The sequence below is a fragment of the Notamacropus eugenii genome, chromosome 3, assembly GCF_028372415.1.
Source record: "Notamacropus eugenii isolate mMacEug1 chromosome 3, mMacEug1.pri_v2, whole genome shotgun sequence".
In the NCBI taxonomy this organism is placed as follows: Eukaryota; Metazoa; Chordata; class Mammalia; order Diprotodontia; family Macropodidae; genus Notamacropus; species Notamacropus eugenii.
The window spans coordinates 209,681,884-209,701,106 of NC_092874.1; the positions used below are offsets into that span (position 1 = coordinate 209,681,884).

Genomic DNA, 19,223 nt, shown 5'->3' on the forward strand with positions numbered 1-19,223 from the left:
TTCTTCTTTCTTTTTTTTAATCAGATTGACCAAAGGTTTATCAATTTTATTAGTTTTTTCATAAAACCAACTATTGGTTTTATTTATTAATTCAATAGTTTTCTTAATTTCAATTTTATTAATCTCTCCTTTGGTTTTCAGTATTTCTAATTTGGTATTTACTTGGGGATTTTCAATTTGTTCTTTTTCTAGCTTTTTCAACTGCAAGCCTAAGTCATTGATCTCCTCTTTCTCTATTTTATTTACGTAAGCATTCAGAGATATAAAACTTCCCCTAATAACTGCTTTTGCAGTATCCCATAAGTTTTGGTATGTTGTCTCACTATTGTCATTCTCTCGAATGAAATTGTTGATTGTTTCTATGATTTCTTCTTTAACCCAACCCTTCTTTAGAATTAGATTATTTAGTTTCCAATTGATTTTTGGTTTCTCTTTCCATGGCCTTTTATTACATGTAATTTTTAATGCATTATGATCTGAAAAGGATGCATTGATTATCTCTACCTTTCTGCACTGGATTGTGAGATTTTTATGTCCTAGTACATGGTCAATTTTTGTAAATGTTCCATGTACCGCTGAGAAAAAAGTATATTCCTTTCTATTCCCATTTAATTTTCTCCAAAGATCTATCATATCTACCTTATCCAGAGTTTTATTTACCTCCTTAACCTCTTTCTTGTTTATTTTGAGGTTAGATTTATCGAGTTCAGAGAGGGGGAGGTTGAGGTCCCCCACTAGTATAGTTTTGCTATCAATTTCTTCCTTCAACTCCCCCAACCTCTCCTCTAAGAATCTGGATGCTATACCACTTGGAGCATACATGTTTAGTAATGATATTGCTTCATTGTCTATGGTGCCTTTTAGCAGGATATAGTTTCCATCCTTATCCCTTTTGATTAGATCTATTTCTGCTTTTGGTTTGTCTGAGATTAGGATTGCTACTCCTGCCTTTCTTACATGAGCTGAAGCACAATATATTCTGCTCCATCCTTTGACCTTTATCCTATGTGTATCCCCCCGTTTCAAATGTGTTTCTTGTAAGCAGCATATTGTTGGATTATGGCTTTTAATCCATTCTGCTATCTGTCTCCGTTTTATGGGAGAGTTCATTCCATTCACATTCACAGTTATGATTACAATCTGTGTATTTCCCTCCAACCTCTTTCCCACCATTTGTGCTTTTAGCTCTCCCATCTCCCTTCCCCTCCTCAATAGTATTCACTTTTCTCCCCCTCCTCCTGCAGCCTTCCCCTCCTTCTTTTGACCCCCCTCCCTTTTAGTCCCCTTTACTCTTATTGCTTCTTTCCTCCCTTTTAGCCCCCCTCCCTTTTAGTCCCCTTTACTCTTATTGCTTCTTTCCTCCCTTTTAGCCCCCCTCCCTTTTAGTCCCCTTTACTCTTATTGCTTCTTTCCTCCCTTTTAGCCACCCTCCCCTTTCTTCCCCCTTCCCCTCCTACTACCTATAGAGCTAGTTAGGCTTATTTACTTAAGATTATTGTTCCCTCCTTTGAACAAATCAGATGAGAGTACCTCTCAAACAATGCTCATCTCCCTCCCCTCCTTCCCTCTACTATAGTTTTGTACTTCTTCCTGTGATATAATTTGCCATTTTCTGCTTCCCCCTTTCCACACCTCCTATTACATTCCCTTCTCATACTTAAATCATATTTTTGACATGACATCATTTACTTTATGCCCGTTCCCTCTACATATATCCCTTTTATCATAATAGCTGCACAGTTCTCAAGATTAACAGGTATCATCTTCCCTTATAGGGAGGTAAACAGTTTGCCCTAATTGAGTAGCAAGTTTTTGTTTTTGTTTTTTCCCCTCTGTTTACCTTTTTATGATTCTCTGGAGACCTGCATTTGAAGATCAAATTGTCTATTGAGTTCTGGTGTTTTGGTCAGGAAGCTCTGGAAATCCCTTATTTCGTTGAATGACTTTCTCCTTGCCTGAAATGTTATGCTGAACTTTGCTGGGTAGTTGATCCTTGGTTGAAGTCCCAACTCCTTTGCCTTACGGAATATTGGGTTCCAATTCTTTCGATCTTTTAATGTAGAAGCTGCAAGGTCCTGTGTGATCCTGACTGTGTGTCCTTGATATTTGAATTGTTTCTTTTTGGCTGCTTGTAGTATTTTCTCCTTCACTTGATAGCTCTGGAATTTGGCAACTATATTCCTTGGGGTTTTGAGTTTGGGATCCCTTTCGGGAGGGGAACGGTGGATTCTTTCGATGACTATTTTGCCCTCTGAGTCTAATACTTCTGGACAGTTTTCCTTGATGATTTCCTGGAAGATATTGTCCAGACTCTTTTCTTCATCATGGGTTTCTGGCAGGCCAATAATTCTTAGATTTTCTCTCCTGGATCTATTTTCCAGGTCAGTTGTTTTTCCAATTAAATATTTTACATTTTCTTCTATCTTTTCATTCTTTAGATTTTGTTTGACTGATTCTTGTTGCCTCATTGAGTCATTAGTTTCTACTTGCCCAATTCTAATCTTCATCATAGTGTTTTCTTCAGTTAGCTTTTCCATCTCCTTTTCCATCTGACCAATTTTTCCCTTTAAGGAGCTATTTTCTCCATTTAATTTTTGTACTTCTTTTCCCATTCGACCAATTTTCCCAGTTAGGTTTTGGGTTTCCTTTTCCATCTGATCAATTTTCCCAATTAGGTTTTGGGTTTCCTTTTCCATTTGATTAGCTCTTCCTTTTAGGGAATTATTCTCTCCAGTTAATTTTTGAACTTCCTTTTCCATTTCTTCAATTTTCTTTTTCAGGGTGATGTTCTCATCTCACTTTTTTTATAGTTTTAAAATCATTGGCCAGTTTTTCTTTTATATCCTTCTTCAGACGTTCCAGGTAATCTAGTTGTGCTTGCGAGAAATTCATAGTCCCATCTGAGGTTTCAGATGGAAGTACAGTCTCAGCTCTAACCTCTTTGGTGTTTGTGTTTTGGTCCTTATCCCCATAGAAAGATTCTATGGTTTTTTCACTTTTCGTCTGCTTTTTCCGATTCATGATGTTGGCTGAGTGTTGTAGCTTTTGGTTCTTTCAGTCAGAAGGTACAGATCTTTAAGTTGAGCTGATGTGTGTCTAGGCTAAAAGCAGGCTTTTGTTTTTTGTTTCCCCGATCAACCTTGGGGTTAGCTTGTTAGGTGTGTGGGAGGGGTGGTCTGGTCTCAGCTGACTTGAGGCAAAGGCAAGGTCAGGGGATGGTGATCCCAGCTTCCCTATTGTCTTCCCTTTTCCCCTGGAGGGCTGGGGCACGCCTAGAAGCTAACGCGTGTTCCCGCCCCTCCTGGGGCTCGTCTCCCGGCGATGAGGCTTGCCTGGGTCTCAGTGCGAATTTTCTCTGCCCTGGGTCGTCTGTCCCTCCAGCCGTCTCCGCCACCATAGGAAGAATCCCCCTTTGCCACTTTTCCAGCCTCTGGTGTTATGAGACCACCCGCCCCCTTCTGCTGTTCCTGCTGATCCAGGATTAATCTGGGGAAGAATTTTATGGTTCCCTCACGGTCATCAGGGGGGAGGAGAGAGCACTTACTGATCACTCTGCCATCCCTGTTCCTGGAAGTTCAAGTAGTGACCCACCGAAGTCCGTCTTCAGGCTGAAGATTTCAAGGGCTGCTGCGCTGATGTCTGGCACTCAGCGGCTCTCACCGGCTCGGCCTGGCTTATCTCCTGCTCCGCTGGTCTCGCCCGCCACTCTCGGGCTCCTCTGGTCCCCTCCACCCTGCCGCGCTGACCGCGCTGTGCTGTGCGCCGGGGTCTTACCCCCGTGGAACAGATCCCTCCCGTGGACCCTCCGGTCCAGCCTGGGCTCCGAATCCATCAAAGTCCGTCACCCACTGGATTCTACACCTCCAAAGTCTGGTCAGACTCTCCCCCCGGAGATATCCAGAGGAGTTTTTCCAGGAGCTTAGGTGAGTCGTTGCTTTCACTCCGCCATCTTGGCTCCGTGTCCTGTTTGAGGCAAAATTTGAACCCAGATTGTCCTGCCTCCAAATTCAGTACTTGATCCACTGTGGTATTATTGCCTCTATAAAGACATGCAGCCAGAATAAAAAATATTGAATTCACACATAAATGCATAGGAAAATATTTGGTTTAATGGATAGATAAGTGGTCAAAGGATATCAACAACCATTTCTTGAAAGAGGAATTCTGAAGTATTCACAACCATGTGAAGGAATACTCCAGATCACTAATAATAAGAGAAATGAAAATAAAAATAACCTTGAGGTTTCACCTTATATGCTGCAAATTGGCAAAGATGGCAAAAAACTAGTGGTAGTCAATGTTGATGGGATGATATACCCTGGTCCATTGTTGGTGGAGCTATGAGTTGGTTCACCATTTTAGAAAGCAATTTGGAATTGTGCAAATAAAGTGATTATAATGACCAGAGCTTTCATTATTTTTCCAAAGAAGTCATAGTTAATAAAAAAAAGTTCCTAGATGCAGCAAAACGTTTATAACTGAACTTTTTTGTAATAGTAAAGAACTGGAAACAAAGTAGATGCCAATAGATTATGGAATGGTTAAACAAACTATGAGACATGAATGTAATGAAATATTACCAAGCTGTAAGAAATTATGAATGTGATGAATGCAGAAGCACGAAGATATCTAGATACACTGAAAAAGACTGAAGCAGAGCTAAGAAAACAGTGTGCACAGTGACTACAGTAGTGTCAATAACAACCCACACACTCAAAAATACAAAATGAACAGAACAAAATTATGATCATTTGCTCCTCATAATGACCTCGTGAGGATCACAAAAAGTCATACACGATGGAAACAACTCAACAGCAGCAACACCCACGTTGGTTAGCAGGTTAAATTTGGAGGCAGGAAGATATGTGCTCAAATACTGTGTCAGACAATTATCAGCCACATGACCTGCGGGAAAGCACTTAACCTCTCTCAGGATCATTTTTCTCATTTATTAAATGGGAATCATAATAGCACCTGCCTCACAAGGTCATTCTGAGAATCAAATAAAATAATACAAATAAATCATTTTGCAAACCTTAAATTGCATCAAAAACTTTTTACTAACTACTCACTTCGTGTCAGGCACTAGCTGAGAACATAAAGAAAAAGCAAAACCAGTTACTACCTTCAAGCATTCTGAAAGGGAAGATAGCACCTATATAAATAGGTGCCAACAAGATACATAAAGAACAGATAGGAAATAATCTTAGAGAAGCAAGTACCAGCAGCAGGGAATCTGCAAAGATTTTCTATAAAACATTATTTGAGTTTATTCTTGAAGGGACTTTAGATATAATCTAATCCTCCTTATTTTACAGATGAGGAAACTGAGAGAGAGGAAAGTTATTTGCCCAAGGCCCCACAGTTAATCTGTTGCTAAACCAGTAAATTTTACATCCAGTCCAGTGCTCTTTCTATTGCACTATTATTGTCCATATTATTTCTCCTAAAACCTAAATTTGAGGGCAGGGATTGTGTCTCTTTCTACAGGTTCCTTTACAATTAAGGACATTTTCATGATGACTGAGTAGTACAGTCCTGACCTCTCTTTGGACAACTAGTCTCACATCTCCAACTGCCTAAAAGATAACTCAAACTGTATATCCCATATTTCAGTCGTTTTTCAGTCATGTCAAGATTCTCTGTGACCCCATTTGTGGTTTTCTTAGAAGAGATACTGGAGTGGTTTTCCATTTCCTTTTCCAAAATGATGTCCCATACATATCTTAAACTCAACATATCCAAAACTAAAGTCATTATTTTTTCCCCAAACCTTCTCTTCTTCTTAACTTCCCTGTTACTGTCAAGGGTACTATAGTCCTTCCAGATGCCCAACTGTTATCCTCAAATACTTTACTCTTTCTCACTCTTCCATATCCAATCTATTGCCAACTTTTGCTGTTTCTATCTTGGTTATATCTCTCCTATGTACCCTCTTCTCTCCTCTTACATGGCCACCACCCTGGTACAGGTCCTCATCACCTTATACCTGGACTACTGCAATAGCTTACTGCTGGGTCTGCCTATCTCAAGTCTTTCCCTACTCTAGTCCATTCTCCACTCAGCTGTCAAACTGATTTTCCTAAAACACAAGTCTGACCATATCACTCCCCTATTCAATATACCCCAGGGGCTCCCTATTGCCTATACAATCCTTATTAAAGAGCTTCATAACTTGGCCCCTTCTACCTTTCCAGTCTTCTTATATTTTAATCCCCTCCATTTACTCTGCTATCCAGTGACACTGATCTCCTGGCTGTTACTCACATATGACATTCCATCTCCAGACTGACTATTTTCTCTGATAATCTGCCATGCCTGGAATGTTCTCCCTCTTCATCTCTGCCTTCCAACTTCCCTAGCTTCTATAAGAAGCCTTCATACCCATCTTCTATAAGAAGACTTTCCTAGGCCTATTTAATCTTAGCACTTCCCCTTTGCAATGACCTCCAATTTATCCTATTGTTGTTTTCATATTGTCTCTCCCGTTAGAGACAGAGGAGCTCCTTGAGAGCAGACTTTTTTTTGCCTTTTTTGTATCCTCCATGCTTAGCAGAGTGTCTAGCTTATAGAAAGCACTTAATAAATGTTGGCTAGTTGACTAACTTCCAAAGGAAATGGAAATGCAATTCAATTTAATTTGATTACTTCTTTAAAAAATAATGAAATATTAGCTGGGTGTTGAAACTATGGTATAAAAGATAGGCTGGGAATTTCATGTAGATTTTGTTTATTTATGTGACAATTTCTCAATTATGAAAAACATCTTCATGTCACAGAAAATTAAAGTGTTTTAATCTTACAGAAATCTGGTAGTGGAAGACTATTAGACTAGAACACAAATCTTTCTGACAGGCATAAAAGTGTCAAAAGTTGAGTCTGCTAGCATGGACTTTCCTGTCCAGTATTTTTTTCTTGAATTTCTATACTCAAATTAATGAAATAGAATAGTGTTCATACCTTATGTTTTTCAAGAAGTAGCTGAGCTGTACTGATGTGGCCACACTGTACTGCATCCATAAAGGGAGTAATGCCACATTGGTCTCTGCTGTCTGGCTCATAGTGGCACCTAGAATCAAAGAAGAAAAGAGAGGAGCCCAGAAAATGGTAGCTTCAAACTCAACATTCACTCAACTGTTTATCACCTACAAGAGGATTATCTGATATGCAAACTATCTACACCAACCAGAGGCTCTCCTGTCATCTGCATTTTTATCCAAATATCCCAGTCAAGAAGAATTTAGAAGGGACAGGAAGAGACTTAATGTTTGAAAGTCTACTCCAGGGTGTTCCCTGTATATCCATTTCTAAGTATGTGTTCTCTTCTGATTGCATATTAAAAGGTAAATATATATGGATCTTAGATAGTATATTCCTTTGTTTTACCTTCCAATTTGTCCTCTTTCTTTTTCTGTACCTCTCATTTGGGACCTTCAACTGGTTCCATGGATTTAATAATTGTCTCTATATAGCTAACTCTCCCATCTACTATCCATCCAGACCTAGGCCTGTATTACTGACTACTAGATATTTCAAACTCAATGTTCCATAGGTATCTCAATCTCTCCTGAAGATTACTCTTCTTCTGAACTTTCCTATTTTTGTGGGGGGCATGAATTACCCTTGCTATCTTCCTCAACTCTTTCTTTTCCCTCATCTCATATATACAATCAATTGCTAAATCTTGTAGTTTCTACATACAAAATGTTTTTTACATCCATCCCCTGCTCTCTAATTCATATAGCCAGACTCTGGGTTAGGTCCTATCAAGTCTGGCCTAAATTATTACAAAAACCTCCTAACTTGTCTCCCTGCTAAAGTCCATGATCATTCCACTCCATCCAGACTTGACAAAGTGATTTTCCTAGAGTACTAGTGTGACTATATCACTCCTCTGTTTAATAAACTCTTTTGTTGTTGTTGAGCAATTAGGTGGCCAAGTGGATAGAGTGCTGGACCTGGGTTCAGGAAGACTCATCTTCCTGAATTAAAATCTGTACTCTGACACTCACTAGCTGTGTGACCCCAGGCAGGTCACTTAACACTGTCTGCCTCAATTCCTCATCTGTAAAATGAGATAGAGAAGGAAATGCAAACTACTCCAGTATCTTTGCCAAGAAAACCCCAAATAAGGTCACAAAGAGTCACATACAACTGAAATGACTGAACAACAACAAAAAACACTCCGATGGGCATTTAAAGACCTTTCTAATCTGGCTCCAACCTACCTCTCCAGGTTTACTCTACATTATACTCATCTTTGCATACTGGACAAACTGGTCAAACTGACCTTCTCACTACTATTAAACAATACCCTCTATGTCTCATTTCTATGCTTTTATAGTGGCTGTCACTCATGCCTGGAATGCTCTACTTCCTTACTTGCACCTATTAGAACCCCTGGTTTCTTTAAAAATTCAGTTTAAATGATACTTTCTGTATGTTAGTATAGGGTTTAAACCCCCCAACCCTATGTTAGCCTGAAATATTAACTAGAGGAGAACTGGGTCTCAAATAATTGCCATCAAAATTCCTTAGACTAAGTACAAGAAAATCTTTGAAAGTCATTTGATGAAATGAAAATGAGCCAGACAACTGGCCATGGGGTTCTGTATAAAAGCATTAAGTTAGTTCCAATGGGGACCTTTTCCAGAAATTGGAAGATGTGGCTTACCATCACATCCCTGAGAAAGAATGACCTGTGGAGATGTGAGGTGGGTAGGGAGATGAAGAGAGAAGAGGAGAGGCTTTAGCCAGGTCTCCTTTCCTTTGCACCAGGGGAAAGAATATGTACTAGAGCTTCCCCTCTCCTACCCCTAGAATACCTGGGTTAGGCCCTAAAAAGCAACCAAATCAGGACTTGATTAGCCTGGGAGTGGCATTAAGGTTCAAGGTATTTGTAATTTCCTAATACCTTTGGGTGTGGAGATGGCTTCCTGGTCACCTAGAGACATAAAAGGTCCTACCCACTTGGGTTCAGGTCCTTAGGATTTAGTATGCCTGACACCATACCCACACTTGCTGAACAGATGTGCTTCCACATGGAGATAAGGGATTTTCCTTCCCCATAAGTTAAGCATACTTGTTACCTATCCTTGCTGTGTTAGAGCTAAGTAAATTTCCTCTGAACTATTTAGTGACTTCTTTGTGCCTTATTCGCTCCCAAAATCAAACTTAAACTAATAGGGTGCCAGGATTAGGACCAAGCCTCCCTCCATCCCCTCCCATCTGTGACTAGAGGAGGAGCTTCTAGCTTTGAAGGATACAGAGAATGTTTGACTTCCTATATTCCCTTTGGTGTTCTAAACAGTATCCTTGATCAGCTGGCAACAGTGTCTATACTAGGAACCAATGGTTGACTAAATATAGGTTCATCACGCTTAAGGGGAACTTCTTGAGTAGTCCACAAATGGAAGAAAGGGACTTCAGCAGCCAAGAGTTGCTTGTTACCCCTTTGTCACTTGTGGTGTCTAAGCTGGAGCCCACTTTCTCAAAGATATTACGCTTATTTGTGTATTACATGTTTTTGAAGGGATAATTTGTAACAAATGCGGACCAACTTAGTAAATACCGCTTTCCAAAAAGCTCCTTATGGCAGGTTGATAAAATGATTTTCAATTGATAATCCAAAGGAAGAAGCATATCAGTGAGATCCAGAGCCAACTGCATGAAATACTACTCATACTCCTCAGGGGTACCCCTAGGACCTTGAAGGGGAAATCTAGTAATAAGAATTTGACTTGTCTGTGAAGAGCGACAGTTGGGATAAAAATCATTAGAACATATATAGGCTACAGACATAAAGCCTTTTCTGATTCCTGCAACTGCTAGTGTCTCCCCCCTCCCCAATTATCCTGTTATCTATTTATACATGTAAATGTCTCCCCCAATATAACAAAAACCACTTGAAGACATGGATTATTGTACTTTTGTCTTTGTATCTAAAGTGCCTAGCACAGTGCCTGGCATACAGTAGTAGGTTCTTAAACAGTTTGGGTTGCCCCATCATCACCATAAATAATTTGATGAGGGGGCAAAGGGGAGGAGAGAGGGATGGTGTAAGATATGGGATTTTATTGGTGTGCGGAATTCCTCATTAGAAAAATTCCCTTCACCAATTCTGACAGGTAACTGTTTTGTATCTTCTAGTAATTAGAGTTGCCTGGGGAATCGAGAATTTAAGTGACTTGCTCAGTCACACAGTTACTAAGTGTCTGAAACAAGGTTAAGACCCAGGTCCTTTTACTCCAAATATTGAATTTACTCCATAACACCCTGGCTACCTAGCCCAGACTACTTGTGCTTCACTGCTGAGAGCACACAAACTGAAGTCAGCTTACCTCTTGAGAAGCAACTCCACTGCCTCTAAGCAGCCATGCATTGCTGGTATTAAGATGGAGAGAGAATGAAAAAATTAGAGCTTTCCAGCATTCAAGTGACAAACTTCCTTCTCCAAACTCTAGTGCTCTAATTTCTTGCAGATGACTATTTATATGAGAAAAAAAATCAGTTTTAGAAATGTAAACAAATTCTACCTATGAACTGAAACCATTAGGATGAGGACCTCAGAGTTTTAAGGAATTTAAAAATAAGGAAGACATGATCAGATTTTCTTAGACATTTCAAATCCTTCTTTGGAAGTACTTGTCTTTCTAAAGGAGTGATTTTGTGCTTACCTTGGCTCTATACTAGGGAGGAGAAAAGGAAACATGTTTAAAAGATTTAAATGTCCAAAGGAAATTTATTAGAAAGACATTCCTTACACTCAGATGGAGATAGTAGTGGAATCCTACATCCAAATTGAGATAGTGTTTCAGGAGTTCCCCAGACTGTGGAGATGTGGCAGATCTACCGATAAACTTTCTCTTTTTGTATAGGAAAAGTATCATCTCTGATATCTGCTGAAGAAACTTCCTCCTTCTTGGAGGCTCCAGCATGGTGATTGGTGGGGAATAAGGCATTTTCTGCTATTTCTGTGTCCATATCTATAGTCTGGGATCTTTGATTCTGGGAACTGGTAGAGGTAGATGAGAGTGAGGTAGTGGAATGTCCTCAAGGTTAGTCAACAATAGGAACTAGGAAGGTTGTCTATGATGCCTGATGCTTTGGAGCTTTTTAAGACCCTATAGACACTTTATCTTTGGAGTTATTATTGGGAAAAGAGAGGAAAACCTTGGCTGGTTTTGAGACTGAAAGCAAAAAGCAAAGAATAATGAATACTTACAGGATTTAAGCCAGTAATATAGACAGAACTTCCCAGGGAGTTTAGAAGGACTGTCAGAAGAATTCTTTGGGTTATTCTCACAAGTAAGGAATAAAAGGGTTTATACTGCTTAAATAATTTTTAAAAAAATTATTGTGGGGGCAGAGCCAAGATGATGGAGTAGAAGGATGGACCTGCTTTAGCTCTAACCCCATAGCCCATAAAATACCTGTAAAAAATGACTCTAAACAAATTCTAGAGCAGCAGAAGCCACAAAATGACAGAGTGAAAGAGATTTCCAGCCCAAGACAGCTTGGAAGGCTGACAGGAAAGGTTTATCGCACAGGACTCAGAGCAGAGTGCAGCCTAGCCTTGGTCATATGGCACCAGGAGGGACAGGACCTGAACAGGCTTCAGGGCATGGAATTATGGGCAGCAGCTGTGGTTCCCAGATTACTCAACCCACAAATGCCAAAGACAGCTTCAAAGGTCAGTAAGAAAGCTCTTTCACCTGGGTGAGAAGGCAACAGTGTCTGGCCCTAGCCCTGGCACCAGGGCAGTGGCAGCCACTGAGGCAGCAGCACCTATTTTTGAAGCCCTCAGCCTAAAGACCCTGGGGGAATTGAGCCAATTTGGATCTCAGTTCTGAGTGGTGGCCCTGGGGTGAGGAGGAGTGTTGGCATGGTGGAGCTGGTAAAGGCTCTGGAGAGGGAATCCTACTCACAGATCCTGGGCAGAAAAACTTGTGGTTACTCCCAGATCAGAGCACAGGCCAGGAGAGGAGTAAATTCCTCTCCCTTGATTGTGCTGCCTTGGAGGAACTGAGAAGTTACAGGTCTCTAGAGTATACCCTCAACTTGACAGAGGACTCAGAAGTAAAGTAACTGGCTGGGAAAAGATCCAAAAAAGATATAAAAATAAGACTATAGAAGGTAACTTTTTTGGCAAAAAGGTATTTTCTTCAATCCCTTCAGATGAGGAAGAACAAAGCACACCATCAGAGAAAGACATAAAAGTCAAAGCTTCTACATCCAACACCTCCAAAAAAAATGGTCTCAGGCCATGGAGGAGCTCAAAAAGAATTTTTAAAATCAAGTAACAGACGTGGAGGAAAAATTGGGAAGAGAAATGAGAGCAATGCAAGAAAATTCAGAAAAGAGAGTCAACAGCTTGCTAATGGAGATCCAAAACATTGCTGAAGAAAAATACCTTTAAAAATAGATAACCCAAATGGCAAAAGAGGTCCAAAAATCTAATGAGAAGAAGAATGCTTTAAAAAGCAGAATTAGTCAAATGGAAAAGGAGTTCAAAAGCTCACTGAAGAAAATAGTTCTTTAAAAACTAGAATGGAGCAGATGCAAGCTAAAGACTTCATGAGAACCCGAGAAATTACAAAACAAAACCAACAGAATGAAAAAAATAGAAGACAATGTGAAATATCTCACTGGAAAAACACTGACCTGGAAAACAGATCCAGGAGAGACAATTTAAAAATTAGGGGACTATCTGAAAGCCATGATCAAAAAGAGAGCTTAGACATCATATTTCATGAAATTATCAAGGAAAACTGCCCTGATATTCTAGAACTAGGGGGTAAAATAAATATTGAAAGAATCCACTGATCACCTCCTGAAAGAGATCTGAAAAGACAAACTCCTAGGAATATTGTAGCCAAATTCCAGAGTTCCCAGGTCAAGGAGAAAATATTGCAAGCAGCCAGAAACAATTTGAGTATTGTGGAAATACAATCAGGATAACACAAGATCTAGCAGCTTCTATATTAAGGGATCAAAGGGTGTGGAATATGATATTCCAGAAGTCAAAGGAACCAGGATTAAAACCAAGAATCACCTATCCAGCAAAACTGAGTATAATACTTCAGGGGAAAAAATTGTCATTCAATGAAATAGAGGACTTTCAGGTATTCTTGATGAAAAGACCAGAGCTGAATAGAAAATCTGACTTTGAAACACAAGAATCAAGAGAAGCATTGAAACGTAAACAGGAAAGAGAAATCATAAGGGACTTACTAAAGCTGAACTGTTTACATTCCTACAAGGAAAGATATTTGCAACTCTTGAGACTTTTCTCAGTATTTGGGTAGTTGGACGAATTATATACATATTGACAGAGGGCACAGGGTGAGCTGAATAGGAAGGGTTGATATCTAAAAAAAATAAAATTAAAGGGTGAGAGAGGAATGGACTGGGAGGAAAAAAGAAGAAATGGAATGGGGCAAATTTTCTCTCATAAAAGAGGCAAGAAAAGGCTTTTTCAATGGAGGGGAAAAGGGGGGAGGTGAGAGGGAAAAAGTGAAGCTTACTCTCATCACATTTGGCTTAAGGAGGGAATAACATGCACACTCAATTTGGTATGAAAATCTGTCTCACACTATAGGAAAGGAGGGGTAAAGGGAATAAGCGGAGTGGGGGGGGATGATAGAAGGGAGGGCAAATGGGAGGAGGGAATAATTAGAATTAAAGACTTTTGAGGAGGGACAAGGTCAAAAGAGAGAATAGAATAAATACGGGGGCAGGATAGGATGGAGGGAAATATAGTTAGTCTTTCACAACATGACTATTATGGAAATCGTTTGCATAACTACACATGTATGGTTTATATTGAATTGCTTGCCTTCTCAGTGGGGATGGGTGGGGAGGGAGGAAGGAAGAGGAGTTGGAACTCAAAGTTTTAGGAACAAATGTTGAGAGTTGTTTTTGCATGCAACTAGGAAATAAGAAATACAGGTAATGGGGTATAGCAATCTATCTTGTCCTACAAGAAAAGAAAGAAGATGGGGATAAGGGAAGGGGGGATAATTTAATTTTGGTGTAATTTTTATTATATTGGCACAGCCAAGCCATGAGCACTGAACTTGAAGAAGAAAAAAAGAACACTTTTTAATTGAATCTATTGAAGTGTTTTGTGTGCTTGGAGAGGTTGATCCCCTGATACTTAATACATTTTTAATCATCTGGAATGGGATTTTCTTTTCTATTATTGCTTTTTGGGCTTTGTAATTGTTATATTAGAAATGTTGCTGATTTTTGAAGTTATTTTATAGCCTGCAGATCTATTGAAGCTATTATCCCAGTTAGTATCTTTACTGTGTAGACCCTTCCCCAAACCATTTTGAACACCCAAGACATGAGAAAGGCCTAAAACCTGGATTGACCAATCAGGAGAGACATTTTGGCCTACTCTGAGCTTAACCCACCATAATGCTTTGCATGCTTGGCATAACAGACATCTTTCACTTTGCTCTCTGAGTGAACTCAAAATGCCCCTTCCTGTGTCAGCAATTGCAAGGCCAGATGAAGCTAACCAGGAGCATTCTTCTGTTTATGACTATCAAGGACAAGATACTTTGAACCAGACATTATCTTGAAAAATGGGGATTTTTTATTTTTTTATTTTTATTTTTTAATGTTTAACAATCACTGCCATACAATTGAGATTTTATCCCCCCCCCACCTACCTCCCACTACCCCCCTCCCTCCCCACGACTGCATACAATTCTGTATAGATTCTACATATACTTTCCTATTGAGTATATTTTCACTATAGTCATGCTATGTAGTCAGACTAAGATAAATGAAAGAAATCGTATAACAAATCAGAACATGATACACAAACACACACACAAAATGGGGCTTTTCTTATCTTAGTATTCTTATGGACATGTTATGATATATTATGTCATGTTAATGTTGGAAGAAACACAGACATCCTGGCTCTACAATTTCAACTGACACCGTGACAGTCTCTTATCATATTGTATTTACAATCTATCCACTTCTTTTCTCATATTATGGTTAACACATACAGAGACTATAATATTAGCTGACATGAACATCCTGAGCCAGGAAAGGAGGGAGGGGTGAGAGAGAATTGCTCTGAAGATATAAAATCCCCTTTTGTCTGTCTGTCCTTGTCTACAATGAACTTCATGCAATGAACTTCTATAAGCAAGTTCCAAAAGCTTTGAGAGAAATAAACCTACACATGCAGTTTAATTTTGTTTGTCTTTCTTAGAACAGACTCAGTAATGGTTAACAACTGATTCTCTAGGGTTTCCCAAATAAATCATTATGTCATCAGCTGTTGCTTTTGTTTTGTTGCTTTAATTTCTTTATCTTGTTTTATTGCTATTGCTATTGTGTGGGATGGCTCAGGTCCCTACATAAATCAGTTACTCAGAGGCCTCTCAAAGTGATGACAGAAAAGAGATTTATTCGATTCTCGAGAATCTGGACAATCCTACAGCAGTTCACCTGGAGTAGGAGAGCTGAAGACAAAGAAAAGGGCAGTGATTTATATAGACCTTAACGCAAGTCCCTCCTCTCCCACTGACCATTATCCTCATTAGCTGAGAATATGGTCTTACATTCTAGACACGAAATCTAACCAATCCCTTTTGAAATGAAGACATCGAGGAACTATGTAAGTTTTGTCCAATCATTGAGACCCTAATACACTACACAGTTTTATATCCTTATATGGAACTATTCTATTCTAAAAATATTGTAACCTTGAGCCTTTAGGCCTTACCTCACCCCTGGGAGAAAAATTACAATCGGAGGAGTCTTCACTAAGTCTATCCCACTCACTATCATTTCCAGAATTATATCAAATTCTATTGGAGAGAGCAGGCATCCTTGCTTCACTGCAGTATTTTTTAGAAAAGGTTCTGATGGATCTCCATTGCATATGCTACTTCCTTTTGGTTTTAAATGCTTTTAATGATATTTTTTAAAAGGTTGTGCTATACCTATACTTTACAGGGTTTTTTGCATAAAAGAGTGTATTTTGTCAAAGGTTTTTTTGCATCTATTGAGATGATCCTGCGGTTTTGGTTGTTTAGGTTTTTAATAAGATTAATTGTGTGGATTGTTTTCCTAGTGCTAAAACATCTTTGCATCCCTGGCATTAGGCCCACTTGGTCATAATGAATGATTTCTTGGATAAATTTCTATAGTCTGACAGGATTTTGTTTAAAATTTTTGAGTCAATATTTATTAATGATACTGTTCTAAAGTTTTCTTTCTGTGTTTTACCTTTCCTTGGTTTAGGTATTAAGTTGTTATACTAATTCATTGGTGGTGGAATTGTGAACTGATCCAACCATTGTGGAGAACAATCTGGAATTATGCTCAAAGAGTTATGACTACTTATACCCTTTGACTCAGCAGTACCACTACTTGGTCTATTTCCAAAGATGATTAGGAAAAAAGGAAAAGAATCTATATGTTCTAGAATGTTTATCGCAGCTCTCTTTGTGGTGGCAAAGGGCTGAACAAGTTGTGGTATATGATTGTAATGGAATACTACTGTGCTATAAGAAATGATGAGCTCAATGATTTTAGAAAAATGAAATAATGAAGAGTGAAATGAACAGAACCAAGAGAACACTATGTACAATAACAGCAATATTGTTTTAAGAACAACTTTGAGTGAATAAATTATTTTGTCTATTACTGTAACAAAGCAACAGCTTTGTAACAAGCAAAGTGGGATTTGTTTGTTTGTTTTCTTTCTGGAGTTGTTTCCCAGTCTTAGGCTAAATTGTGAGCATTTGAGGGTTCAGTCTCCTTTGAGCCCTGATGGTTCAAAGCCGTGCTGAGTCATGTGGGTTTCGCGCCTACTGACTCTGAGCCAATCAGGAGCAGAATCTTCATTATATATGCTGGGAGGCTGGTATTTTACTTTGTGGGTTTGCTTATGAGAAGGATCTTGTGAATACCTGGTCGAGACTCTGAGTGCCTGTATGTTCAGACCCCCTGACTGTGCAGATGTAAAGGCTCTCTTGATCCAGGAATGCAGGAAAAGTGTATAGAAATGTTGCTTTGATCCAGGGATGTATGTAAAGTGTACAGCAATATTGCTTTGATTCAGACTGTAAGAGCTCTGTCTGTTGGTCTTTATTTCTTTGCTTATATTTTCCCTGTATGTTGAATGTCATTAAAGCAATTGTTGACCCCTCAAAAGTTGTCTTTCCTTTTATAAATGCAGATCTAAGAAACTGTGATAGCAGGCCCCCTTGTGTATACTGGAGTGCTTACTGATACAATTATAAATACCCAAATTCACTATAAAGAACTATCTACATCCAGAGGAAGAACTGATAAACAGATGTATAGAATAACTTTATTTACATGTATGTATATATATGTGTGTATATATATATGTGTGTGTGTATATATGTGTGTGTATATATGTGTGTATATATATGTGTGTGTATATATATGTGTGTGTATATATATGTGTGTGTGTATGTATATATATATATGTGTATGTGTGTATATATATATATATATATATATATATATATATATATATATATATATATATATATGTATATATAACTGTTTGTGTCTAATGGTAGCCATGTCTAGGATGGGAGGGGCAGGGAAGAAAAAAAGAAGAAACTTACATGATAATTTTGTTATATATTTGAAAGGAATAGCAAACTTTGCATAGTAGATATGCAGTTTCATGGACAATCATCTTTTTTATTGTTAAGGAAATGCTCGTTTTATTCCATAATTTAAAAAAAAAACTTTATTTGTCCTATAAGAGGATTCTGATAGAGTGCTTTCTTTCTCAATTTTTGAGAATAATTTGTGAAGTATGGGTACTAACTGTACTTTAAAAGTTTAATATAATTCTTCTGTGAATGCATTAGGGCCAGGAGTTTTTTAATTTGGTCACTCCTTTATAGTTAAATCTATTTCTTTTTAAATCAGAATAGCTAAGGGCTTATTAATTGTATTAGTATTTCTAAAGAACCAGTTTTAAGTTTTATTTATCACTTCTATATTTTTTTCTAATATCTATTTCCACTCTAATTTTTAATATCTCTCCTTTTCTGCTTGTTTTAGGTTTGTCAATTGTTTTGGCTTTCTAATTTTTATAAATGCATATTCAATTCATTAATCCTCAGTTTTTCTATTTTGTTAATATAAGTTTATAAGAATATGATTTCCCCCTGAGGATTACTTTATCTGCATCCCAGAAATTTTGATATATTGTTTCATCATAATTTTCCTTCACCTAGTTATTGTTTCTATGATTTGTTATTTGACTCACTCATTGTTTAATATTTTACTGTTAAGTCTCCATTCAGGTTTGTATCCTTTGTGGTCCCTGAACAAGTTTTTATTTTTATTGCATTATGATCAATAAAGAATGTATTAATTATTTCTGTCTTTTTACATTTAGATCTGGGGACCATTTGTTCTTCTTTTGTGACTGATTTTCCTGTTGAGTCATCTATGTTCAAGGTCTTTGAGTTTTCTTCTCCCTGAAATTTTTGGTAATTTTAGTTGTTTTCCCTATCACTCATTTTCTGACTATCCCTTTTGATGACAATTTCCCTAGAAGCTGCATCTCAAAGTGTCTTAACCTCTACTCCCATGATGAGTTGACCAGCTTACGTCTCTGTCCCAGTGGTCAGAACTGGCCCCAAGTAGATGCTGTGCTTTTTCCCTCAGGATTGGAGTACTGCATAGCTCTGCACACACACAGTCTTGTCCTGGAGCCCTGTCCTGCTCCCTCTGTTCATTAGTTCTTCGCCCAGGACTGGCAGTTCAGACCTTTCCAGCACTTTTGCTATAAAGGTGTCAACCCTGGCTCTGGCTTTGCTGGAGCTACAGAGTTGTACGTTCTGTAGCTATTGATGCTACAGGGTTGTGAACTCTGGCTAGCTTTTGCACCTAAGGGACTGTGGTCAACAGGGCAAATTTCTGTAGCCTAGAGATGGGTTCTCTGCCCTTGGGTTCTGCTAATGCATCCTTGTTGTCCATAGTGTGGGAAGCAGAGAGGTGTGCTGGGTGAGCTCTGGGTTAGTGAGTGTCAATTCATGCTTAAAAAAATTTCTTTTGGATTTTAGATGTTCTAGACCATGAATATAGTTGAAGTTGCCTTATCTTTTGTGCATAATTTCTGTTTTGGAGAGGTTTGAGTGGTCATGGGAATCGGAAAAATGTCTAGTCCTCCATCTTCAGAAACAAACTTTCAA

At 38.6% G+C, this 19,223-nt stretch overlaps 1 protein-coding gene across 1 annotated transcript in view; it reads right to left on the minus strand.

Annotated features, from left to right (window-relative positions):
- Positions 1-19,223, minus strand: part of ANKRD16 (ankyrin repeat domain 16) — a 49,662-nt gene that overhangs the window by 14,854 nt on the left and 15,585 nt on the right. Inside the window, exons 3-4 of the mRNA XM_072654229.1 lie at positions 10,341-10,383; positions 6,961-7,069 (exon numbers count right to left, since the gene is read on the minus strand). Coding sequence (XP_072510330.1) covers positions 6,961-7,069; positions 10,341-10,383 — 152 coding nt within the window. The remainder of the gene's footprint in view (positions 1-6,960; positions 7,070-10,340; positions 10,384-19,223) is intronic.